Here is a 24,806-nt window from a genome sequence, read left to right on the forward strand (position 1 = left end):
GTAGAATGCCATATAATCTAGCATATGTGTGTAACTTATTTTCCACATTGAAATTAAAAGACTGGCTTAAAATTGCTGTGTTAGTACTGTATAGTCTTTTCAAACAAGAGAGAATACACACATGAGGGAGATTTGAATGCATGGGTGCCAATCATGAGGGTGACAATGAATATTTCCTTACAATTCATAATAATAGAAAATATAATACCAATGTATCAAGGGATAGAATTAGACCTTCTGATCTTTTAATATCTCACCTTACTCAGTGTACTGTGACAGGAAATCTAGTTTATCACTTCAATTATTTTTTTCTGCAAAACTTAGCAGACAGGCTTCATACACTCTGTTGGTTTCGTTGACTTTGTTGCTTTTGAAGTACAGTGAAATCATTGCATTGGGGAGTGGAATAAATAACCATTAGTCCTATTTTCATTTGCCCTTTTTACCTATGCAGGGAAGGCAGCTGCAGAGCCTGGGGGCAGATAATTTTTACAATTTCTCCAGGGGAGCGGAATAGGGTGGCCTTAAGTGTATAGGACTTGCGGTTAAGGGAACAAAACTAATAAACTTGCAAACAAAGCTGCACATGTTCAGCAGCTCTTCATGTGCACATGGCTTCCCATGTCTTCAGGCTCAGCATTTGCAGACACGGTAAAATGCTTTCTTTTATTTATATTATCTTAATCCTGAATTCTCCATCATTCTGCAGAGCATCAAGAAAACAGAGATGTATTGCAACTATGGCAGACAATGTCTGGAAGGATGGGGACATGCTCATCAGTGTGTTCTTACCCATGTATTCATATCTAACAGCACAACATACTGAAGGTCCGGACAGCACACTTATTATAAAACAGTAAGTGCCTTCTTCATTCACATTGTTGTTATCTTACTATCAGGATAGATGATGCATAGGTGAGATGCATCTCTGTGGAATAGCTTTGTCTATATCACTTCTCTTATTCTCCTCAATACCACTTTCAGAGTTTGTCCATTATTCATTTGCCATTTCCTTATGATTCAAGTGTGTACACTGAGTGAAATATCACTTTCTAGTATGTCCATTCACGTTATTCCTCCAGCAACTGTCAGGCAGCAGACAAAGTGGTGTTACTTCTCAGAAACGCAGCCCAAGCTACTGTTTTGTACTCAGGACCAAGGCACTGTAGCAAAGTGACATTTACAGAAAGTCAAGAATGCAATAGTATTTGTTGCAGACAGAAGATTATTGTTTTTTCCCCATATTTGTGTTTCTGTTCTGTTGGATATGGGACTTACTTACACACTTACAAGAGACTTGTTTTCCCCATGCAATCGCTACTCAGTGTGTCCAATTGCTACAAGCTGGAAAAGGGAGCAGTATATGTGATATTCCGAAACTTGTTTTTATTAAAATTTTTATTCAAACTCAGATACATTTTCTAGATATTTTCAATGTCATATGCACTGATAAAAGTTGAGTTAAATGCAAAGGATGTCAAGACAGGGAACTGTAGCAATGTTTTTTTCATGTAAAAATAGAAAATGGAACTGAGCAGCAGTTAATGCCATGTCCCTTATCAGATCTAGACTGACAAGTCCTGTGTGATTTATATGCTTATATGGAAGCAGTGGCAGCATTTGGAGATGAATTTGTTTTTTCTTCCTACTTTGCTGTGTGAATTTGTTTCCCTGTTTTTCTGGCCTAGGCATTTTTCTATCCCCTTTATTCATATACCTGCCATAGCTGCCTACAGTGTTTTGCATGTCACCAGTTTTGCATATTGTTATTATTGTAATACTGGCACATTGATACATTTATCTGTTATAGAATATTAAAATGTAATACCAGATCTTCAAGAACTAGAATTGGAAATGGTGGGGTTCTGTTCAAAAAATACTAATTCAGGAATACCATTCACCTTGTCTTGAGTCCAGAAATAGTTTCGGTTAAATTTCTGAATAATAGAAAAATGTAGAAATAAATCTTGGACCAGGATAGGAGCAAAACAGAAAGAATCATATGTCTGTGGAGGAGATAAAGAGGTACTATTGAAAGAAAGATGCCAGGATGCATTATAAACCAACATAAAATTCTGAAAGAAGTAATTTAATAAAAGTATCATTATGTAAGAACATGACTTTTATGATTACCAAGCCAAATACTATATACAAATATAAAAGCACATAAGTGGAATATTTTTAAATTAATAGAAATTATTGTGAGAAGGGAAGGCTATATAGTAACATGGGATAAAGTGTAAATCAGCTAAGCAGAGGTCATATCGACTCACAAAAACTGAAATTACACTCCAGAGGTCCATATGGGTCTGTAGGTGCCATATATATATATATATATATATATATATATATATATATATATAAAATGGATGTTAGCTTGATGTTTTTGTGAGACTCCTAAGAGTAGTAATTGGTGTATCTGTTAATGTTATTCCTTCTATTGAAACATTTCTTTTTATTGGTTTTTTTTCAAACTTTGTTCTGAGCACTTTTTCCTTTCTTACATTTTGTTTTGTCCTATTTGGTTGTCATATCTTTATGATGTATTCTTTTCCATACAGGAAGCCAAGGAGGACTAGAGGGTAGGGAAATTTGTTGTGGGGATATACTGTATAAACTAAGAATCTATTTAAATTAAAAATAGACTCTCATACTAGATGGGTATATCAGGAAGTATTAATGAGAGCCACTTATAAATATTATGAAATTTCAAGAAATATATAGTAGATTAAAGTTAATGCATATAAACTTTTCAAAATATTGTAAAGTCTGTGGTTCAATATAGATAGAAATAGTAAAGTCTGGTCTAATAATGCAAGCTGTATTACAGAAATTACATCTGTCACGGCTATAATAGTAGTTCTGTTTAAATTATCAGGTAACATAAAAAAGACATGAATCTAGAAAGTGGGAAAAGAAAAGAAGACATCATAGTTTTGTAAGGCAGACAAAGAAGATTGGAAAATATCAAGTTTTGGATCCAATTGATGATGTTCATCAACATTTTGATTGAACAATGCTTCAACATTTTTATTTCTAGTTGTGGGCCAGAATATGATAAAGAAACTGTAGTATCATCATAAAGGTTATATCATTTTAAGGCAACATACACTAATATAACAAAATAATAGTCTATGTGCCGAATAAAGAACAAAAGGAGAAAACTAAAGGCTCATATGTGTCTCACTTGATATCTTTTAGGCTCTGTACCAGGCAAGAATTTCCAAAAAGAGTTTGAGGGGATTGTGGTTTCATTATTGATTAGAACATTGACTTACATATAATGTCGCTAACCACTTCATGAACTAGAAACTAAATGAACAATATTTTGATTTTCACATTGTGAAGAGTAAGGATTCAAGAATCAAGACAGAAGCAGGTTTGAGTTTTGGAGCTATCTTTCTTTTTCAGCTATGGATTGCAGGCAGTCTTATAGCACAGATTCTTCAGGGACAGACACTTAAGGAGTAGCAAAATTCCTCTCAGAGAGTGGAAGAATTTCTGAGATTCACCATGAAACAGAACCCTAAGACCTCATTTTTATGTAATGTCATCTTTACATTATATTCTCAGCAATGATAGTTTATGTGAATCAGCATTCAATAAAACAGTTACTATATTAAATTTTTATTCAATTAGATTGGGTTTTAATGTAACGGTCTCATGTTCTGTGTTTAAATTATATCCAAATAAGTACCAGCATGTCCTGGCATTGGTTTTTGCCATTGAAGAGATCAATAGAAACCCACATCTTTTACCAAACATAAGTATTGGATACAGTGTCTATAATTCTGAGCCAAATTTTGCAAAAACTTTGTTCAACACCATCAAGTACCTCACAGGCATGGATGAGGCCATCCCTAACTACACCTTTAGAGGAGAAATGAACACTCTAGCAGTCATTACAGGAACAACGTGGGAAATTTCTTACCAAATTGGGAGATTTTTGGTACTCTACAAATATCCACAGGTGAGTGTCAATTTGTTAACAAAAGAAGATTTGTCTGAGCTGAATTATTTGAAAAGGGAGGATATAGTTTTTGGAATAAGAATGTTTCAACAGTGTCTTTAAGAGTAAGTACTCTTATTTTTTTCTGGTCTCAATATTTTTTTATACAGAATGGAGACCTATGATATAAGAGTTACAAATGTGACATGATATAATATAATATAGAATGTATTCAAAGCTTTCAGAGAGTTGTAGGAAGTTGGAGATGATTTTAAAATGATGAATGCACCATCATTACTATCTTCATTGATATTGTCATTTACCATGTGACTGAACTTGATGGGATTATGTTCTTTATGTCTTTTCTTATATATTTCCTTCAGCTAACCATTGGGCCTTTTGATCCGATGCTGAGTGACGATATCAAGTTTCCTTCTCTCTGTCAGATGGCCCCTAAAGACACAACACTAGCCCGTGGCATGGTCTCTTTGATGGTTCATTTTAGGTGGACTTGGGTGGGGCTGGTCATCTCAGAGAATGAAAAAGGTATTGGATTCCTTTCAGACTTGAGGAGAGAAATGGAGAAGAACAATGTGTGTGCTGCCTTTGTGCAAATGATCAGAGTCAACTTTACTTTCCACTTGAGTGATTCATTCATCTACCATAGCCCAATCATGAGGGAAATGGCAAATGTAGTTATTGTTTTTGGTGACACTGAGTCCTCCGTAGGAACAGTATTTATGCGATGGGAACATATATTCCCATGGAAAGTATGGATAACCACTTCACAGTGGGATGTTACTAGCAGCATGAGACACTTCATCCTGGACTCTTTCCATGGAACTCTCACTTTTTCACAACATCATCCAGATATTTCTGCTTTTAAAGATTTTATTAAGAATGTAAAACCATTCAATTACCCAGATGATGCTTTCCTTTCCGAAATATGGACTTTATATTTTAATTGTCCAGTCTCAGGGCATTCCTGCAAAACAAGAAAGAACTGTTCATCTAAAGGATCCTTGGCCTTGTTGCCTTGGGATCGCTTTGACGTGAAATTGAGTGAGGGGAGCTACCACATCTATAATACAGTTTATGCTGTGGCCCATAGCCTCCATGAGATGCTATTAAAAGATGTAGATATGAAACCAGTGGACAGTAACAAAGGACAGTTTATTCATCCCTGGCAGGTAATGTGTCATTTGTCACTCATGTAAGGGTTCCATAGTGTTGTGGAAGACACATTTTAAGATCTTCCTAAATACCTCCTTTCATGCACCTTTCACATTTTGCTTAATGGAAGTCTAGTTTGAAGCAAAAAATATGTCAGATAAATAGAAGATAGGTTTCATAACTGAAAATCAAATATCACTATCCACAGGGTTTCAATGCAAACACACACACACACACACACACACACACACACACACACACACACACACTCCCCCTTTCACGGGAAATTTTTAATATGAGCTATGAGTGAACTGGTGACTGAAAACACTGGGCTGAAAGCACTGTGATACAGAATTTACTTAAATTGTGTCCAGAAATTATGTCAAATGTAAGGGAATAAGGAATGAATTTTATGTACTCTCAGAAGTTCTTTGAATTTACAGAGATTACTGAGTTTCAGTGTTTTTGATGATAGTCATTTCTATTATTTCACATGCATCTTCTTACTCTATAATAACAATAAAATTTTATACAATTGGTACATGTATGAAATTTTTAATATTTAATATTTATTTAATTTTTAAATAAAATGTTTTACAGTTGGCAACTATATAATGTTTTATCTTATGGGAGTGATTATGTAATCTGATTGTTACTTGCAAAATTGAGCTTTGCTCTTCAAACATGGAACACATAATTTAATCAAAAAAAGGACCTTTTTTCAGGAATCTGCCATCCTCTATTTTCATTAATGTATTTATCTATTTACTTTACATTACAATTTGAGTTTCTCCTACTCTCAGTCCCCACACATTTTCCATGTCCTCCTATTCACCTCTCCTTCTCAATTAAGAATGGGTCCTCCCTGAGTGCTAATCCAGCCTGGGCCCTCAAGTAAGTGCAGAAATGAGGAACATTCTTTCTGACTGAAACCAGAGAACATGTTCCAGTTGAGGGAACTTGATCCAGAGGCAATGGAGTCAACGTGAGCCCCTGATACGGTTGTTTGTAGAATTGCATGAAGACCAGGCCCGACTTCATATACAAATGTGAAGGGAGCAGTTTCAGTCTGTTTATGCTTGGTGCATGGTTCAGACCCCCAAATCTCAAGAACTTTTTTATTCTCTGGTCTTCTTGTGGAGCATCAGTCCTCTCCAGCTTCCTCAATCCTTTCCCCAACTCTTACAAAAGACTTCCTCACCTCCCTCAAATGTTTAGCTATGGGTCTCTGGATCTGTTTCCATAAAGTGTTGTGTGGACCTTCTCAGTGGATAGTTATGCTAGGTTCCTTTTGTCTCTCTGGTCTTGGGAAAAACCCCTCCATGGATATCCATAGGCAACAGACATGCATTTGTTATACTTATACATATACAGGCAAAACATTCATGCAAAAAATTAAATGAGTTAGTGTTTTTAAATGTTAAAAATTTTTCTTTTAGCTACACCGCTTTGTGAAGAGCATTCAATTTAACAATCCAGTTGGAGAGAAAGTAGATATGAGGCAGAGAGAAAAATCAGATGCACAGTATGACATTCTGAACTTCTGGAACTTTCCTCAAGGTCTTGGACATAAGATGCATGTAGGAGCATATTTCCCATATTCCCCACATGATAATCAATTGTCTCTGTCAGAGGATATTATAGAATGGGGCACAGGAGTGAAACAGGTAAGTGAAAAATTTCACCTGGCTTTCAGAATAAATGTGTAAACAAGTCATATGTCCAGATATTCTTGATATCTAGCTCGCAGTATATTTTAAATGAGATTTTGACGATTAGGAAATTAATCCTGTTGGATAGAATAATTCCTATTGTGTCTATGCATAGTGCTGTGTCATTCACAACTCTTCTGGTTCTGCATTTATACAAATTCTGGTCAAAACTAAGTTCATAGTTCAGAGGTTCAATTGCATAACATAATCCAATCATCATAGAGTTAGTAACATGTTGATATGTTCTAAAAACATATATAATTGTCCACAGACACCTATCTCTGTATGTAGTGTAAGCTGTTCTCCTGGATCTAGAAAATTCCCTCAGGAGAACAAGGCTGCTTGCTGTTTTGATTGCAAACCCTGCTTTGGGAATGAAATTTCTAATCAGACAGGTAACTATTTACACTATCAAACATATACATTACATATGCAGAACTTATGTTTTTCTTTGTGTATGTGGTCTAGAAAATACTGTGATTATATTGATGTTATGTTACATATATAATGTTAACATACTGCAGATATTAGTTTACATGGCAATAACTCTAAAGATCCTATGAAGCTGTTTCTTATTCATTGGTGGATTGAACAAACACTCTTTAGATTGCATGTATTTGCTTTTATCATTTTTGAAACTTGCGAATAACACTGAAATCATGAATTTCACCCATCTTCACCATCTCAGGAATCCTTGTGGCTCTTGACAAAGAAAAGGTTTTTGAAAGTGTTATTGTGTCTCAATAGATACAGTTAGTTGTTATTTGTTATCTGTGAAATCTCAGAAGTAGAACATTGTGAATCTAGAAGACTTGTTTCATATATTACTTTGGATCATGGATAGGAATTAAAGAAAACAATGCTAATAAAAATAGTATTCAAAAATTTTAGGTGCGTGTTCATACATATGTAACATGATGATCAGAAGGACTTTTATAGAAAATACTTGCAACTATATATCACAAGAAGAAATGTCTTAATAAATTATTACTAGTAATATAATTGGTCAAATTATGATGAACTTTCATTTGAAGAATTATGTTGAACATTCATTTTCCACATAATTTCTTGAAAAAATACTTTGGTAATGACATTAGTGTTTGAATCCAAAAGTTTTAATATATGTTTTTAAAGGATTCTCTTTTTGGAGTCACATTAACAGCATGTTTTAGCATGCTCTTCTCAACAGGAAATTATAAACAGATTTACTAGAGTTTGTTTCTCTCTGTTTATTATTCCACAAAAACTATGACTTCATTTACTTTTAAATTTTACACTACAGATATTGTTCACCACATGGTCCACCCTTGAACTATTCGACATCCCTTTCCTCCCCCCTTCCTCTTCTCTATGAAGATATCCCCATACCACCCACACCCCAGACCTATTAACTCCCTGGGATCTCCAGTCTCTTGAGGGTCAGGTGCATATTCTCTGACTGAACCCAGTACCATCAGTGCTCTGCTGTGTATGTGTTGTGGGCCTCATATCAGCTGGTATATGTTGCCTGGTTGGTGATCCAGCGTCTGGTAGTTCACAGGGTTTCAAGTTAATAGACACTGCAGGTCCTCCTACAGAGTCACCCTCCTCCTCAGCTTCCTTTACCTTTTCCCTAATTCAACTAGAGGATGCAGCAGCTTCTGCTCATTGATTAGATGCACATATCTGCATCTGGATCTTTTTTACTGATTTTTTTAAATTTACATTTCAAATGCTATCCCCGTTTCCAGTTTCCCCTCCATAATACCACATCCTCTCCCCCTCCTTCTTCTATGAGGGTATTCCTCCACTGAACCACACATCCATTCTTGCCTCCCTGTCCTGACATTCCCCTACACTGGGGAATACAGCCTTGGCAGGGCCAAGCACTTCTCCCATTGGTGCCCAACAAGGCTTTTCTCTGCTACATATGCAGCTGGAGCTATGGGTCCGTCCATGTGTCCATGTGTAGTCTTAGGATGGTGGTTTAGTCCCAGGAAGCTGTGGTTGGTGAATATAGTTGTTTTTATGGGGTAGCAAGCCATTTTAGCTCCTTCAAACTTTTCTCTAACTCCTTCATTTTGTCCCTCATTCTCAGTTAATGGTTGGTTGCAATCATGTACCTCTGTATTTGTCAGGCTCTGGCAGAGCCTCTTAAGAGACAGCTGTATAAGACTCCTGTTAGTATGCACGGCTTGGCATCCTCAATATTGTCTGGGTTTGGTGTCTTTATGAGGGAGGGATCGTACTGGTGGTGCAGTCTCTCAATGGCCTTAACTTCAATCTCTGCACCATACTTTTTCTGCACATTTTCTACAGTGAATATATTTGTTCTCCCTTCTAAGATTTGAAGCATCCAGACTTTCTTCATTCTTCTTCTTGAACTTGATGTGGTTTGTGAACTGCATCTTGGATATTCTGAGTTTTTGGGTTAATATCCACTTATCAGTGAGTGCATACCATGTATGTTCTTTTGTCATTGGGTTACCTCACTCACAATGATAGTTTCTATTTCCATCCATTTGCCTAAGAATTTCATGAAGTCATTGTTTTTAATAGCTGAGTAGTATTCTATTGGGTAAATGTATCACATTTTCTGTATCCACTCTTCTGTCGACAGACACCTGGGTTCTTTCCAGATTCTGTCTATTATAAATAAGGCTGCTATGAATATAGTGGAGCATGTGTCCTTGTTATATGTTGGAGAAACTTTTCAGTATATGCTCAGGAGTGGTATAGCTGGGTCCTCAGGTAGTATTATGTCCAATTTTCTGATGAACCTCGAGACCAATTTCCATAGTGGTTGTACCAGTTTGCATTCCACCAACAATGGAATAGTGTTCTTTCTCCACATTCTTGCCAGCATTTGTTGTCACCCGAGGTTTTTTTCATAGCCATTCTGACTGGTATGACTGGAATCTTGGGGTTGTTTTGATTTGTAGTTCCCTGACGACTAAGGATGTTGAGCATTTCTTTAGATATTTCTCAGCCATTTGATATTCCTCAGGTGAAAATTATTTGTTTAACTCTGTTACACATTTTTTAATAGTGTTATTTCAATCTTGGTATCTAACTTCTTGAGTTCTCTTATATATTGGATAGTAGCCCTCTACCAGATATGGGATTGGAAAAGATATTTTCCCAATCTTTTGGTTGCCAATTTGTCCTAATGACAGTGTCCTTTGCCTTAGAGAAGCTTTACAATTTTATGATGTCCAATTTGTTGATTCTTAAACTTTGAACAGAAGCCATTACTGTTTTGTTCAGGAAATTTTCCCTTGTGCCCATGGGTTTGAGGATCTTCCCCACGTTTTCTTCTATTAGTTTTAGTGTATTTGGTTTTATGTGGAGGTCCTTGATCTAGTTGTACTTGAGATTTTTACAGGGTGATGAGAATGCATTGATTTGCATTCTTCTACATGCTGACCTCTAATTGAACCAGCAGCATATGTTGCAAATGCTATTTTTTTCCACTTATGTCCTTTGTCAAAGATCAAGTGACCATAGGTGTGTGTATTCATTTCTGTATCTTCAATTCTATTCCATTGATCTATCTGCCTGTCTCTGTACCAATACCATGTTGTTTTTGTCACTATTACCTGTAATTCAGCTTGAGGTCAGGAATGATTTCCTCAGATTTTTTTTTTATTGTTGACGATATTTTTTGCTATCCTGGGTTTTTCTTATTTCACATGAATTTGAATATTCCTCTTTCTAAATCTATGAAGTATTGAGTTGAAGTTTTGATAATGATTGCATTGAATCTGTAGACTGCTTTTGGCAATATGGCCAGTTTTACAGTATTTATCCTGCTAATCCATGAGCATGGGTGACTTTCAATTTCTTTCTTCAGAGACTTAAAGTTCTTGTTATACAGATTATTCACTTGCTTGGATAGATTCACACAGAAGTATTTTATGTTATTTGTGACTATTGTGAAGGGTGACACTTCCCTAATTTCTCTCTTGGCCTGTCTATCCTTTGAGTAGAGGAAGCCTAGGGATTTGTTTGAGTTAATTACAAATCCAACCATTTTGCTGAAGTTGTTTATCAAACTTGGGGCTTTTCAGGTTTGAGCTGCCTGTTGAGTCTTTTAGAGGACAGTCATGATAGGTCCCTTTATGTGAGCATCCCATAGACTCACTAATGGTATCATGTGTTGGGGCCTCTCACTGAGCTGGATGCCACTTTGGTGCTGCAAAATTTTACTGAGTGTTTTTGCATTGATATTCATAAGGGACTGGTTATGGTAGGGTCTTGTGTGGTTTAGGTATCAGAATAATTGTGGCTTCATAAAATGAATTAGGTAGTCTGCCTTCTCTTTGTATTTTATGAAGTATTTTGAGCAATATTGGTATCAGGTCTACGTTGAAAGTCTGGAAGAATTCTGAACTAAATCCATTCAGCAGGTGCTGTGCTGTTCGTTTGTTGGTTGATTGAGAGATTTTAATCACTTCTATTTCCTTATGGGACAAGGGACTGCTTACAAAGTTCTCTGGCTCTTGATTTAACTTTGGTATGTGGTAGATGTCTAGAAGACCATTCATTTCAACTACGTTTTCCAGGTAGTTTTTAATTTCCTCCATTTTTGTTGTTATGTCTCCTTTTCAATTATTATTTTGTGGATTTGGATGCTGTCCCTGAGCCATTTAGTTACTTTAGCTAGAGGGTTGTCTCTCTTGTTGATTCTCTCAAAGAACCAGCTTTAGGTTTTGCTCATTCTTTGTATTGTTCTCTTGGTTTCTACTTGGTTAATTTCAGCCCTGTGTTTGACTATTTCCTGCCTTCTACTCCCCTTGGGTGATTTTGTTTCTTTTTTTTCTAGAGCTCTCAGGTGTACTGTTAAGTTGCTAGTGTAAGATCTCTCCAATTTCTTTACCAGTACACTTAGTGCTATAAAATTTCCTCTTAGAACTGCTTTCTTTGTGACCCAGTAGTTTGAGAATGATGTTTTAACATTTTCATTAAGTTCCAGGAAGTCTTTAATATTTTTCTTTACTTCATCCCTGATGAAATTATCATTGAGTAGAGAGTTGTTCAATTTCAACATATATGTGGGTTTTCTGTGGCTTTGGCTGTTATTGAAGACCAGATTTTGGTCATGGTGGTTTGATATGGTATATGGGAATATTTCAATCTTCTCGTATTAGTTGAGGATTTTTTGTGACCAATTATATGTTCGGTTTTGGAGAAGATTCCATGTGTTGCTGGAAAGAAGGAATAGTCTTTTGTTTTAGGCTGAAATGTTCTGTAGATATCTGTTACATCCATTTGATTCATAGTTCTATTAATTTCACTGTGTCCCTGTTTAGTTTCTGTTTCAATTACCTGCACTTTGATGAGAGTGAGGTGTTGAAATCTCCCATTATTATTGTGTAGTGTTCAGTGCATGTTTTGAACTTTAGTAAAGTTCCATTTATGAATGTGGGTGCCATTGCATTTTGAGAGACAGATGTCCAGAATCGAGACTTTCTCTTGGTGGACTTTCCCTTTGATGAATATGAAATGACTTTCCTTATCATGCTTGACAACTTTTGGTTGAAAATCTATTTTATTGGGTATTGGGGTGGAAACTCCCTTTTGTTTCTTGGGTCCATTTGCTTGGAAGACAATTTTAAAGCCTTTTCCTCTGAGATAGTGCCTGTCTTTGTTATTGAGGTGTGCTGCTTTTACGTAGCAAAATGCTGAATCTTATTTGCATATCCAGTCTGAAGGCTTACATCATTTCATAAATGAGTTGAGTCCATTAATATTGATAGATATTAACAACAGATGACTGGTTTGTTCTGTTATGTTTGTTCTCATAGGTGGATTTATGTGCCTGTGCTTCTCTCCTCTTGGCTTTGCTGTGAGATGCTGAATATCTTATTTTTTCTTTGATGTAGATATCTTCCTTGTGTTTGAATTTTCTTTTTAGGATACTCTGTAGTAATGGATTGGTAAACAGTTATTGTTTGAAATTGGTTTTGTCCTGGAATATTTTGGTTTCTTCATCTATGTTGATTGAGAGTTTTGCTGGGGTTAGTAACCTGGAATGGCATTTGTGTTCTCCCAAAGTCTCTACGACCTCCGACCAGGCTTTTCTGGCCTTCATAGTCTCTTTTGAGAAGTCTAGTGTAATTCTGATAGCTCAGCCTTTGTATGTTACTTTGCCCTTTTCCCTTGGAGCTTTAACATCTTTCTGTATTCTGTGCATTTAGTGTTTTGATTATTATTTGATGAGGGGATTTTCTTTTCTGATCCCATTTGCATGGTATTCTATAAGTTTCTTGTACCTTTATAGTCATCTCATTCCTTAAGTTGGGGAAGAATTTTTTCTATGATTTTTGTTGAAGAATTTTTCAGGTTCTTTGAGCTGGGAATATTAATTCTCCTCTATTCCAATTATTTTGAGATATGGTCTTTTCATTGTTTCCTGACTTTCCTGGATGATTTGGATGAGGAGTTTTTCATGTTTTGTGTTGTCTTTTACAGTTGTGTCAATTTCTTCTGCAGTATCTTGCACACCTGAGATTCTCTCTTCTATCTCTTGTGTTCTGTTCATGAGACTTACACCTGTGATTTCTGACCTCTTTCCTATGTTTTCCATTTCCTGGTTTGCCACCATTTCTGTTTTCTACTTTTAGATCTTGGGCCACTTTCTGCAATTCCTTTACCTTTTCGATTGTGTTTTTCTTTATTTCTTTCAGTGAGTTATTTATATCCTATGTAAAGAACTCTCTTTTCTTTATGAAGTAGAATTTTAGGACAGCTTCCTGATTTTCAGATGTGCTGTGTGTTCACTGCTTGCTGTCGTGGGAAAATTAGTTAGGATACTGCCCACATATGTTGGCTTCTGTTGATTATGGCTTGCGCTTGCCTCTCATAATCTGGTTATTCCTAGTTTTTACTGGTCCTGGTGACTCTGTCTAGAGTCTGCCTCTCTTGTCCCTAGGTAGAAGCAGGTCTCCTGGTAGGTCTGTGACCCTTACTCTTGCAGACCTCTTGTGGTGCTTTCTAACTGGAGGGTCTTCAGAGGTTCAGAGAAGCTGCTGAATTTGTTACCCTGACTGCAATAAATCTCCTGAGAGGCCTTCAGGCTGCTGGGTATTAGAGGAGAATCATACTCTTGTACTGTGTGAAGCAGTTCTCTGTAGGCTTTAATGGGCTGAGCTTTCTGTTTCACTATGTGCAGCCAAATTCCAGGGAGACTTTCAGTCTTTTGGGTCATTTGCCCTGCATGCCACAGATTCTCTGGGAGGTCTTCAGACTCTAGCATTCATTTCCTTGTTTACAAAGGAACTCCTGGAGTTCCTTAAAGCTAGGATGTCCTGTGTGCAGTGGATTTCTCCTGAGGTCTCCTGTTGTTGCATCAGATGCCCTGGGTGCAGCAGATCTCCTGGAATGCCTTGGGGTATGGTATCAAATGCTCTGAGTACAGTGATTCTTCTGATATAATTCTGGATATGATGTCAAATGATCTGAGACCAGTGGATCCTCTGGTATGTCTCAGGACATAGCATCTTCCAGACTAGCTAGCAATCTGTTCCAGCAGAAAGCATCAGGAATATGGGATTTGATATTTGATGGTTAGGGGATTTGGTGTGATGCTGGGTACTCAGACCACTGGCCATCAGAGGCAGCTGTGGGGCTATGTGGGATATCTTACCAAATACCCTGAGTGCAATAGAACCTCTAGTATGCCTCAAGATATAGCATTTTCCAGTTATCAGACTAACTTATTAGTCTGTTCAATCTTAAAACCCCAGGCAGAAGGAGATTGGCATTCCACAGTCAGGGTGTTTTGGGGAACATGGGTCCCAAAGTCCACAGGTCTCCCAGCAGCAACTTTGGGACTTCAGGGAAGGGAGATTACCAAATGTTCTGAGTACAGCAGAATCTCTGATATGCCTCATGACATAGCATCTAATAATGAGCACACTATGACTGCAACTAATTTATAAAGTATTTTTTCTCATAATATGTTGCATGTTGTACTCAACTTTTGTAAAGGCTCTATGTGGGCCTTATTTACATGAGGATCCATGTGAGTGAGTGATTGTGTGTGTGTGTGTGTGTGTGTGTGTGTGTGTGTGTGGTGTGTGGTGCGTTTATAGTGCAGACATAGATTTCAGCCTCTTTATTTCTATAAGGCGTTGGCTTGAACACATTACTAAGCAAACTTAAAGCTGTAGCAACAAATTTATTAGAAGGATAATGTGCTTAAAATTGAAAATACCAGCTACTAAACATCATAGATGTGATTATTTTCATGTTGGATACAATAATTGTTCTTGTTATTGTAACTTTGTTCTACCTAACAGAGCCACCTTGTTTAGTTCTTACTGTTCAGAAAGAAAATATGCAGCCTAGACTGCCATTAAAATCACTGAAATCCCATTCCGAATTCTTCCTCCAAAGTGCTTGAATTAAACTCATGTGCAAGTACATTAGACATGGACAGTTCTTAAATTTTGAGTTATGGATATGTCTTATCATCATGTGTATTCTAATGATTAATATTGAACTACTGGACACATTGTTCTTGTTATAATTGGTAAAGCAATAAATAGAGATGGTATAATTAAAAAATAGGAAAGAACCTGCACAGAAAAACTAAAGAAAACAAAACTCAAAACAAATAAAGAAAATAAGTTTCATTTAAGAACAGAAAGATATAATTAAGATATGAAAATAACCATGATAGGAAAATGAATCTTTGACAATAGTTATAATAAGCCTAACTGATTGTGTGTGAAGAACTCTAGACTTGTCACTATATGGCAGCAGGCAGATTTTCTGTCTAATTCATCTTAATATTTAGATACTATTAATGTATTCTCCAGTAATGAGATAATTCTCAGGAAATTAATGATTTGAACACTCCTGTATTCATTTACAAAGCCTACTATGCCAATTTAAGGCATAACTGCAGTTAGAATTAAATGAGAAGAAATCCAGAGTACATATTTTTATCATAGAAAATGATAAGTGAACTTTCAAAGGACAATGACAGAGTATATGCAATAGTGATAAGTGTACAGTATTGGTACAGAGACAGACAAGTAGATCAATGGAATAGAAATGAAGACACAGAAATGAACCCAACCACTTATGATTAATTGATCTTTGACAAAGAAGCTAAAACCATCCAATGGAAAAAGCAAGTCATTGTCAACAAATTGTGCTGGTTTAACTGGTGGTCAGCATGTGGAAAAATCTAACTGAACCGTTCTTATCACCAGTTCAAGAAGATCAAGGACGTCCACATAAAACCAGATACACTGAAACTAATAGAAGAGAAAGCGGGTAAGTACCTCAAAGCCATGGTCTCAGGGGAAAAATTCCTGAACATAACACCCATATCTTATACTTTAAGATCAAGAATTAACAAATTGGATCTCATAAAATTGCAAAGCATCTGTAAGGGAAAGGACACTGTCAATAAGACAAAATGTCAACAAACAGATTGGGAAAAGATTTTTACCAATCCTGCATCTGATAGAAGACTAATAATATATACAAAGAATTCAAGAAGTTAAATTCCAGAGAATCAAATAAGCCTTTTAAAAATGAGTTAGAGAGTTAAACAACAAACTCTTTCCTGTGGAATATTGAATGGCCAAGAAGCACCTAAAGATATATTCAACATCCTTGGTCATCAGGGAAATGCAAATCAAAACAACCCTGAATCTCTACCTCACATCAGTCAGAATGGCTGAGATCAAAAACTCAGGTGACAGCAAATGCTAGCAAGGATGTGGAGAAAGAGGTATACTCCTTTACTTTTAATGGGATTACAAGCTGGTTAAAACACTCTGCAAGTTAGTCTGGAGGTTCCTCAGAAGAATGGACATAATACTACCTGAGGACCCAGCTATACCACTGCTGAGCATATATCCAAAAGATGCTCCAACATAAAACAGGGACACATGCTATACTATGTTCATAGTAGCCTTATTTATAATAGCCAGAATCTGGTAAGAACCCAGGTGTCCTAGTGTTATATTTTCCCAATAGAATATTACTCAGTTATTAAAAATAATGACTTCATGAAATTCTTAGGCAAATGGATGGACCTAGAAAGTATTGTGAGTGAGGTAACTCAATCACTGATACGTTCACTGGGTAAGCAGATACTACCCAAAAGCTCAAAATACCCAAAATACAAGTCACAAACCACATGAATTTCAAGAAGAAGGAAGAAACAGTGTGGATGCTTCAAATCTTCTTAGAAGGGGGAACAAAAATATTCACAGGAGAACATATGAAGACAAAGTATGGTGCAGAGACTGAATTAAAGGCCATCCAGAGACTGCCCCACCTGTAGGATCTATCTCATGTAAAGATACCAAACCCAGACAATACTGCAGATGCCAAGCAGTGCATGCTGACAGGAGCCTCATATAGCTGTCTCCTGAGAGGCTCTGCCAGAACCTGACAAATATAGAGGTGGATGCTTGCAGCCAACCATTGAACTGAGAGCGGTGTCCCAAATGTAGGAGTTAGAGAAAAGAGAGAAGTAGCTGAAGGGAATTGCAACCCCATAAGAACAATAATATCAACCAGCCAGACCCACAGAACTCCCAATGACTATACCACAATCTCATGAGTATGCAGGGATGGGCCTATAGCTCCATCTGCATATGTATCAGAGAATGGCTTTGTCAGGCATCAATGGGAGGTGAGGCCCTTGGTCATTTCAAGGCTGGATGCCCCAGTGTAGTGGAATATCAGGGGAGAGAGATATAAGAGGGTGCAGGTTGGTGGGCAAGGGAGTACCCTCAAAGAAGCTGGAGGAGGGAGTTGAAATAATGGTTTCTGGAGGGGAAACCAGTAAAGGGGATAACATTTAAAATGTAAATTAAAAAAGTACTCAATAAAAGAAAAAGAAAAAACTACATGATTTTCCCTAAAACTAAAACCAAGTATGGGGCTTATGCACAATAATAATATATAATAGTTTGATGACAAATAAATCAAGGAGGCATGACAAAAATTTGTTAAACATCAAGAGGAAAAAAGCCAAACCCAGAAGATAAAACACCATATCCAAACATATATATCATATATATACATATATATATATATATATATATATATATAATCTTTACTGAGTATTCTCTGGTTAAGACATCTCTATAATTCTGAGATTTCATCATATCATCACATGTTAGATTTTACCTCCTTAGCATCACACTTCTTTGTGTTCTCTCTGGCACTTATGAATCATAGATATCCTAGAATCTCTATGCCACTGTAGCAGAAAGACACTGACCATGAAGTTATTATCGAGACAGTAGGCCTACTTTTTGTAAAATATTCAGTCTTTGGCATGTTGTTACAAATTTTTCAATATAGTACAGTACGCTAAATTTACTTGCTCTGCGAGTAAATAGCTGTATTTGTAATAAAATGTATAAGCAATAAAAGTAATATCATCAAAAATAAGTGATTTTAAAATAACAAATATTGTGTGTTTAATGGAAAATTAAATACTGTTACACTCAAATTTGTCAATATGGAATATTCTTTTGCTGTTTACAACAAGAAAAAGGAGAAAGTTGTTTTGAATGCATCATATATTGCTTTCAAATAAGGAGCAATAAACTTAGATATACATGCTGAAACTAGAATCATTGACCATTTCTATTTTCACAGATATGGATCAGTGTGTGAAGTGTCCAGGCGATCAGTATGCCAACAAAGAGAAAAATCACTGCCTCAAGAAGACTGTGACATTTCTGGCTTTTGAAGACCCCTTGGGGATGGCTCTGGCCTTCCTTGCTCTGTGCTTCTCTGTACTCACAGCTCTTGTTTTTTGGGTCTTTTTAAAGCATCGTGACACACCTATTGTAAAGGCCAATAATCGTACTCTCAGCTACACTCTACTCATTTCTCTTATATTTTGTTTTCTTTGCTCCTTGCTTTTTATTGGTCACCCAAACACAGCCACCTGCATCATGCAGCAGATCATATTTGGATTTGCATTTACTGTGTCTGTGACCACTGTCTTATCCAAAACTATAACTGTGGTTTTAGCCTTTAAAATCACTACTCCAGGAAGGAGGATGCGGGGGCTGTTGGTATCTGGGGCCCCAAATTATGTAATTCCTGTCTGTACACTGATTCAAATTATTCTCTGTGGGGTCTGGCTAGGAACATCTCCTCCATTTGTGGAAAGAGATTTACACACTGAATATGGTCACATCCTCATTATATGCAACAAAGGCTCAGTCATAGCCTTTTACTGTGCACTTGGATACCTTGGCGCCCTGGCCCTTATAAGTTTTACTGTGGCTTTCTTGGCCAGGAACCTGCCTGACACCTTCAATGAAGCTAAGTATCTGACATTCAGCATGCTGGTGTTCTGCAGTGTCTGGGTCACTTTTCTCCCTGTCTACCATAGCACCAAAGGCAAAGTCATGGTTTCTGTAGAGGTCTTCTCAATCTTGTCCTCCAGTGCAGGGCTCCTAGTATGTATCTTTTTCCCCAAATGCTACATTATTCTCAGGAAACCTGACATAATACTTTCAAGGCATTATAGAATAAAATAGATTTTATTGGAAATAGAATATTGTTAAAATTAACTCACAAATCTGATATATGTTATGAATTTTGTTATTTTATTCAAAAATGAAAAATCCACATAGATTTTAATTCCTTAACTGCATGTAAAATTAAATAACTTAATTTTTATGTTAATGGTGGTGACAGTAAGTTACATTTACAGAAACCATCTTTTACAAAAAAAAAAAAAGATCTTCCTGGCTGCATATTAAAACCTTTACATATTTTTACCATATACTATTAAATTTACATAATACATATTCAGTTGTACATCAGAAAAATAGCAGGCAGTTATTATATGTATATATATATTATGTAAATGATAGACTATCAAATAAAATCCACACAACCTGGCCAGGAACAGGAACACGAATTTTCAAGTTGGGGATAAGACAGTTATCAGCAAGAGACTTCTAACATTGTAAGCCTATCACATTGACAATGGCTTTCTCCAGGAGATTGGAGAGGAAAACTTTTAATTGAAGACACTGTACACTTTGTATACAGAAAACAGAAAGAAAGGATGTACTAGTTATAGTTTCCTGCCTAAAGTCTTCTGTTTGTAGAATCTAAATAACCTATCTGAATTTCCAGGCAAGAAAATTAATTAGTACTTTACCTTGTAGTAAATCCTGTGAATCAAAACAATTACCCGAATGGAGAAATCCATGATAATTCAGTACTGAGACTCATACCTTTGGAAACATAGGAAATGCTTAATAGGATTATATTGATGCATGATGTTTTAAACGCAACCAATAACACCTTGCCAATGATGATTGAACTCTAGAGGGAAACCGAATCTTGACACATTTTAAAATCTCTCTAATTTTTAAACAATATTCTGAATAGTTATCCATCTATATGCAAATAAGTATAGCTATAACCTGTCCTCAAAGAAAATTCTTTCTGAAGTAGACAAAGATGATTAAAGAAAGTTACAATTAGTGCAAGAGAGAAAACAAATAATAATTTAGTAAAATCCATAGTTGATATACCTGTAACATAAACCATACACATAAAACTAAAGAAAAAGGGAATGCATAATGATCTTAAGATCGAGAGAACCAACACATTTGCTGTGCCAAGGGTGTGTGGTGTGCATGATTATATAAATATGCTATATATTTATAAAACTATAATATAGCAAATATACTATGTATCATGTATTATATAAATAATAATAAAAATTATCATTATTAGTGACTACTCCATAATGACAAACATTAACAAACCAGAAAGGATAGGGAATTTCAGGATGTCAACTTACAGCTCGATGGATACTAACAGAAAATATATGGCTAAAAAGACAAGGTAACTAGGATTACTTAATATTCAGATCCTCGATAGGTTATACATTATCACTTGTAATTCCAACATATTTGTATATTAACAATACTGCATGGATTCATGTGTGTGTGTGTGTGTGTGTGTGTGTGTGTGTCTGTGTCTGAGTTTGGGTGTGTGTCTGTGTGTAGATAAATGTATGACATTTAGGCAGGCATGAATACTTAATATTATAAGAAGAAAATGAATTTCATAATGAATTTCATTATGAATGTTTGAACAGGGAAAGGTTTGGAGGCATTGAGATAGAATGAGGAGAACATTTAAACACAGTAGTGAAAAATGAGAATTAAAAGCTTGCAACCGAAAACCAAACAACCCAATAAAAAAATAGAGTATCAAACTAAACTGAAAAATCACAATAGAGGAATCTCCAATGGCTGAGAGGCCCCAAAAGAAATGTTAAAAGTACTTAGTGATAAGATAAATGAAAATCAAGACGATCCTGAGATTCCACCTAAAACAAGTCAAAATAACTAAGATCAAAACCTCAGGTGACAACACATGTTGGTCAGGATGTGGAGAAAGAGGAAAACTCTTCCATTGCAGGTGGGATACAACCACTCTGGAAATCAATTTTAGAGGTTCCTCAGAAAATTGGAAATAGATCTTCCTAAAATCCAGAAATACTACTCTTGTGAATATACGCCAAAGATGCCTCATCATACCACAGGGGCACACAGTCCCCTATGTTCACAGCAGCCTTATTTGTAATAGCCAGAAACTCAAAATAACCCAGATGTCCCACAACAGAAGAATAGATACAAAAAATGTACGTCATTTACACAATGGAATATTATTTAACTATTAAGAATGAGGACATCCTGAGTTTTGCAGGCAAATTAATGGAATTTGAAAATGTCATCCTGAGTGAGTTAACTCAGACCCAAAAAGACATGCACACTTTGTTCTCACTAATAAGTGGATATTAGTCAAAAAAAAAAAGAAAGAAAAAGAAAAAGAAAAGTACAGACTACCCAAGATACAGTCCACAAAACTCAGAAAGTTCAACAAGCTGAAGGACCCAAGTGAAGACACCTCTGTTCATCTTGGGAGGGAGAAGAGAGCAAACACAAGAGGGGAAGGAGGAAGGGATAGGGGAGGGAAAGGGGATGAGAGTGGGCAAATAGATGAAAATGATCTGGTATTGGGTGGGGGGAAAGAACTGAAGCCCTGTATAGAAGAAAGAATGGAAACAGGCAACCTCTGGAGGAAAGAGGTTGGGAAGACCCTCCAGAATGTACCAGAGACCTGGGAAGTGAGAGACTCTCAGGTCTCAAATGGGGGAACCACAGATGAAAGGACCTTCAGTGCAGAAAGAGAACATCTTGAAACCACCTCCAGCATAAGGACAGGGAGGGCATCCAGTGAGGGATGGGGTCGCTATCTCACAGCCAAAGCTCTAACCCATAATTCTTCCTGTCTGAAAAAAAACTACATGGACAAAAATGGTTATGAGCCTGAGAAAAAGCAGGCCCCAAGGGAAGGCCCCAAGCCCTCACACTATTATGAGGCTACGGAACACTCACAAAAGGGACATATCATGATTGCCCTCCGAAAGACCCAACAAGCTTTTTTATCTGAAAGCATTAGATGGATATATGTGCACTCAACCAACGAACTGAAGCTGTTGACCCCTGTGGTCAAATTATGGAAAAGTTGGCAGAAGCTGAGCAGGAAGGCAACTCTGTTGGAGGAACAGCACTCTCCACTAACCTGGAACCCTGAGATCTCTTAGACACCGGCTCAGTAGCAAGTCAGCCTACACCAGCTGAGATGAGGGCCCCTATACATGTACAGCAGAGGACTCTTTGGGCTGGGTTCAGTCAGAGAAGATGCACGAATCTTCATGAAACTGGAGGCCCCCTGAAAGATTAGAGGTATTCCTGAGCATTTCTATTTCTGACAGAATCAAGCCGCTGGCCTTCTCATCCTGGCAAAAAATCCTACTCCCCTGTGGAATTCCAATAATATCTGGAACTGTTATGGCAGAATGAGCTTTCTGTGTGATTGCACCAGGCCCACTCCGATCTACTTAAGTTTACATCCAAGTTTGAGATTGTCCTCTGCCTTGCCCTTAAGACAAGAGGTTTAGCAAGGAGAACTTAGAACATGGAACCAGACAAAATAATTCTACAATTCTAGCTAAGAGATTCTCAATCCTTATGGGCAGATTCAATAAGCTTTTAAGAAATAGTGGCATGATTCACAGGATTGGAGAATATTCCCCCAACACCAGACAAGCATTTTACTGTTCTACCCAGTGGCCACTTACAATTAAACTTCATAACAAACCTAGATAAACAAGCCTTCACAGGACCAAGGGATTCTCCTCTTACTGATTTCAGACAATGCAACCCCCTGCTACATATGCAGCTAGAGCCATGCACTCCCATATGTGTACTCTTTGGTTGGTAGTTTAGTCTGTGGGATCTCTGGGTAATCTGTTTGGTTGATATAGCTATTCTTCATATGGGGTTACAAACCTGTTCACCTGATTTAATACTTTTGCTAACTCCTTCAAAGCTTTCCCTCTATTAGATATAGTATTGGTAAAGATCTTTTCCCAATCTGTTGGTTGACATTTTGTCCTATTGTCAGTGTTCTTTGTATTACAGAACCTTAACAATTTTATGAGGTCCAATTTGTCAATTCCTGATTATAGCGCATAAGCCATTGGTGTTCTTTTTGGGAAATTGTCCCTTGTACCCATGTGTTCGAGGCTCATTCCCACCTTCTCTTCTATTAGTTTCAGTGTATCTGTCTTTTAAACATTAGTATATATTCATAGAATAGTTCTTCCCTCTGCTTGTCCAAAAGTTTTCCTTTGTGAATTTCTGCTTTATGCAAAGTTTTCTAGACTTCTAAGAAAAATCTATATTCTTTAATATTTGAATGAAATATTCTAGCAGTGTCTTGAGAAGATTAGAACAGCTCAAACTTCAGGACTGTGACAAGCAAAAATGAACCCCAAAAATGGAGGTTCACAAGCAGCCAAAAATGAGGAAAGGGAGGAGTCCATAGACCACACTGGGCTTCAGATGTTGCTTTGAGCATTGGATCATGTGTAACCAAATTGTCCACACCCTTGGAGTTTGGAGGTTAGGTGTCAGGAATTAATGGCTCAAACTCTGGGAGCAGCTAAAACCAATGCAGGAAACTCAGTTATTAATTTTCTGGCAGTGGCCTTTATACCATCTATTCTTGTAAAATTGGTCCCAAGCAAGTGTGCCCTCCAAGTGGCAGTTTCCGATTGGCTGCCATTTTCTGCATCACCAATCTCTAGTCTCTCAGGTAAGCTTCAGTTTTGCCCATCTAAAGAAGTTATCTGGAAAATCACGTGGGAGCTGAACTCTGAGAAGTGCAGAGAATCCTGAGACCACAAGACAGACCACTACTTCTACCCACTTCCGCTCACATCCCTGACTCAAGAGAAAACTGTATAGTGCCTCTGGATACAGGAAAATAGGAGCAGTCAACAGTATGAAACTGCTGGTTTCTTCCTGTGCCCAGAAATGAACTGAAATGGTTACAGAGTTCCCTGCACCCAAATCCCATGGAAGAGAGAGCTGGACATTTTGAAATATTAACACTCCTGAGAGATCAGTGGAGACACTTTTGGCCCACATTCCTGACTCAAGAGAAAAATTGCCTAGTGCTACCTGTTCTCCTTGGCATAGGGATCTAGGAGCAGTAAAGGGCAGTACTGTTTGGGTTTCTGCCTGTGCCAAGAGCTGAAAGCTAGTTGGCAGGAGTTCCTACACACTTGAGATCAGAACTCTCCGTTTCCATATCCAGCTGAAAGGAAACAGGTCTACCAGAATGCTGACACACAGGCCTACAGGATGGTCAAGCGACTATCAGAGGCAGCATGACAAGCTAACAACAGATACGACCTGATGGCCAGAGGCAGGTTCAGGAACATAAGCAATAGAAACAGAGACTACTTGGCATCATCAGAGCCCAGTTCTTCCACCAAAGCAAATACTGAATATCCAAACATACCAGAAAAGCAAGATTTAAATTTAAAATCACATTTTATGATGATGATGGAGGACTTTTTGAAGGACAAAAATAACTCCCTAAAAGAAATAGAG

The 24,806-nt window shown here is 37.0% G+C and overlaps 1 protein-coding gene across 1 annotated transcript; it reads left to right on the forward strand.

The window, feature by feature from the left end:
* Positions 1–740: 740 nt before the first annotated feature.
* LOC116897975 (vomeronasal type-2 receptor 116-like) lies at positions 741–24,806 on the forward strand (the record flags this gene model as incomplete). The annotated part of the gene is made up of 7 exons (XM_032899378.1): positions 741–840; positions 3,654–3,970; positions 4,333–5,139; positions 6,562–6,789; positions 7,106–7,229; positions 18,454–19,316; positions 24,780–24,806. Coding segments are annotated over exons 1-7 (2,466 nt in total), but the record flags the coding sequence as incomplete, so codon positions are not given.

This window comes from Rattus rattus, chromosome 4, assembly GCF_011064425.1.
Source record: "Rattus rattus isolate New Zealand chromosome 4, Rrattus_CSIRO_v1, whole genome shotgun sequence".
NCBI classification, from domain to species: Eukaryota; Metazoa; Chordata; class Mammalia; order Rodentia; family Muridae; genus Rattus; species Rattus rattus.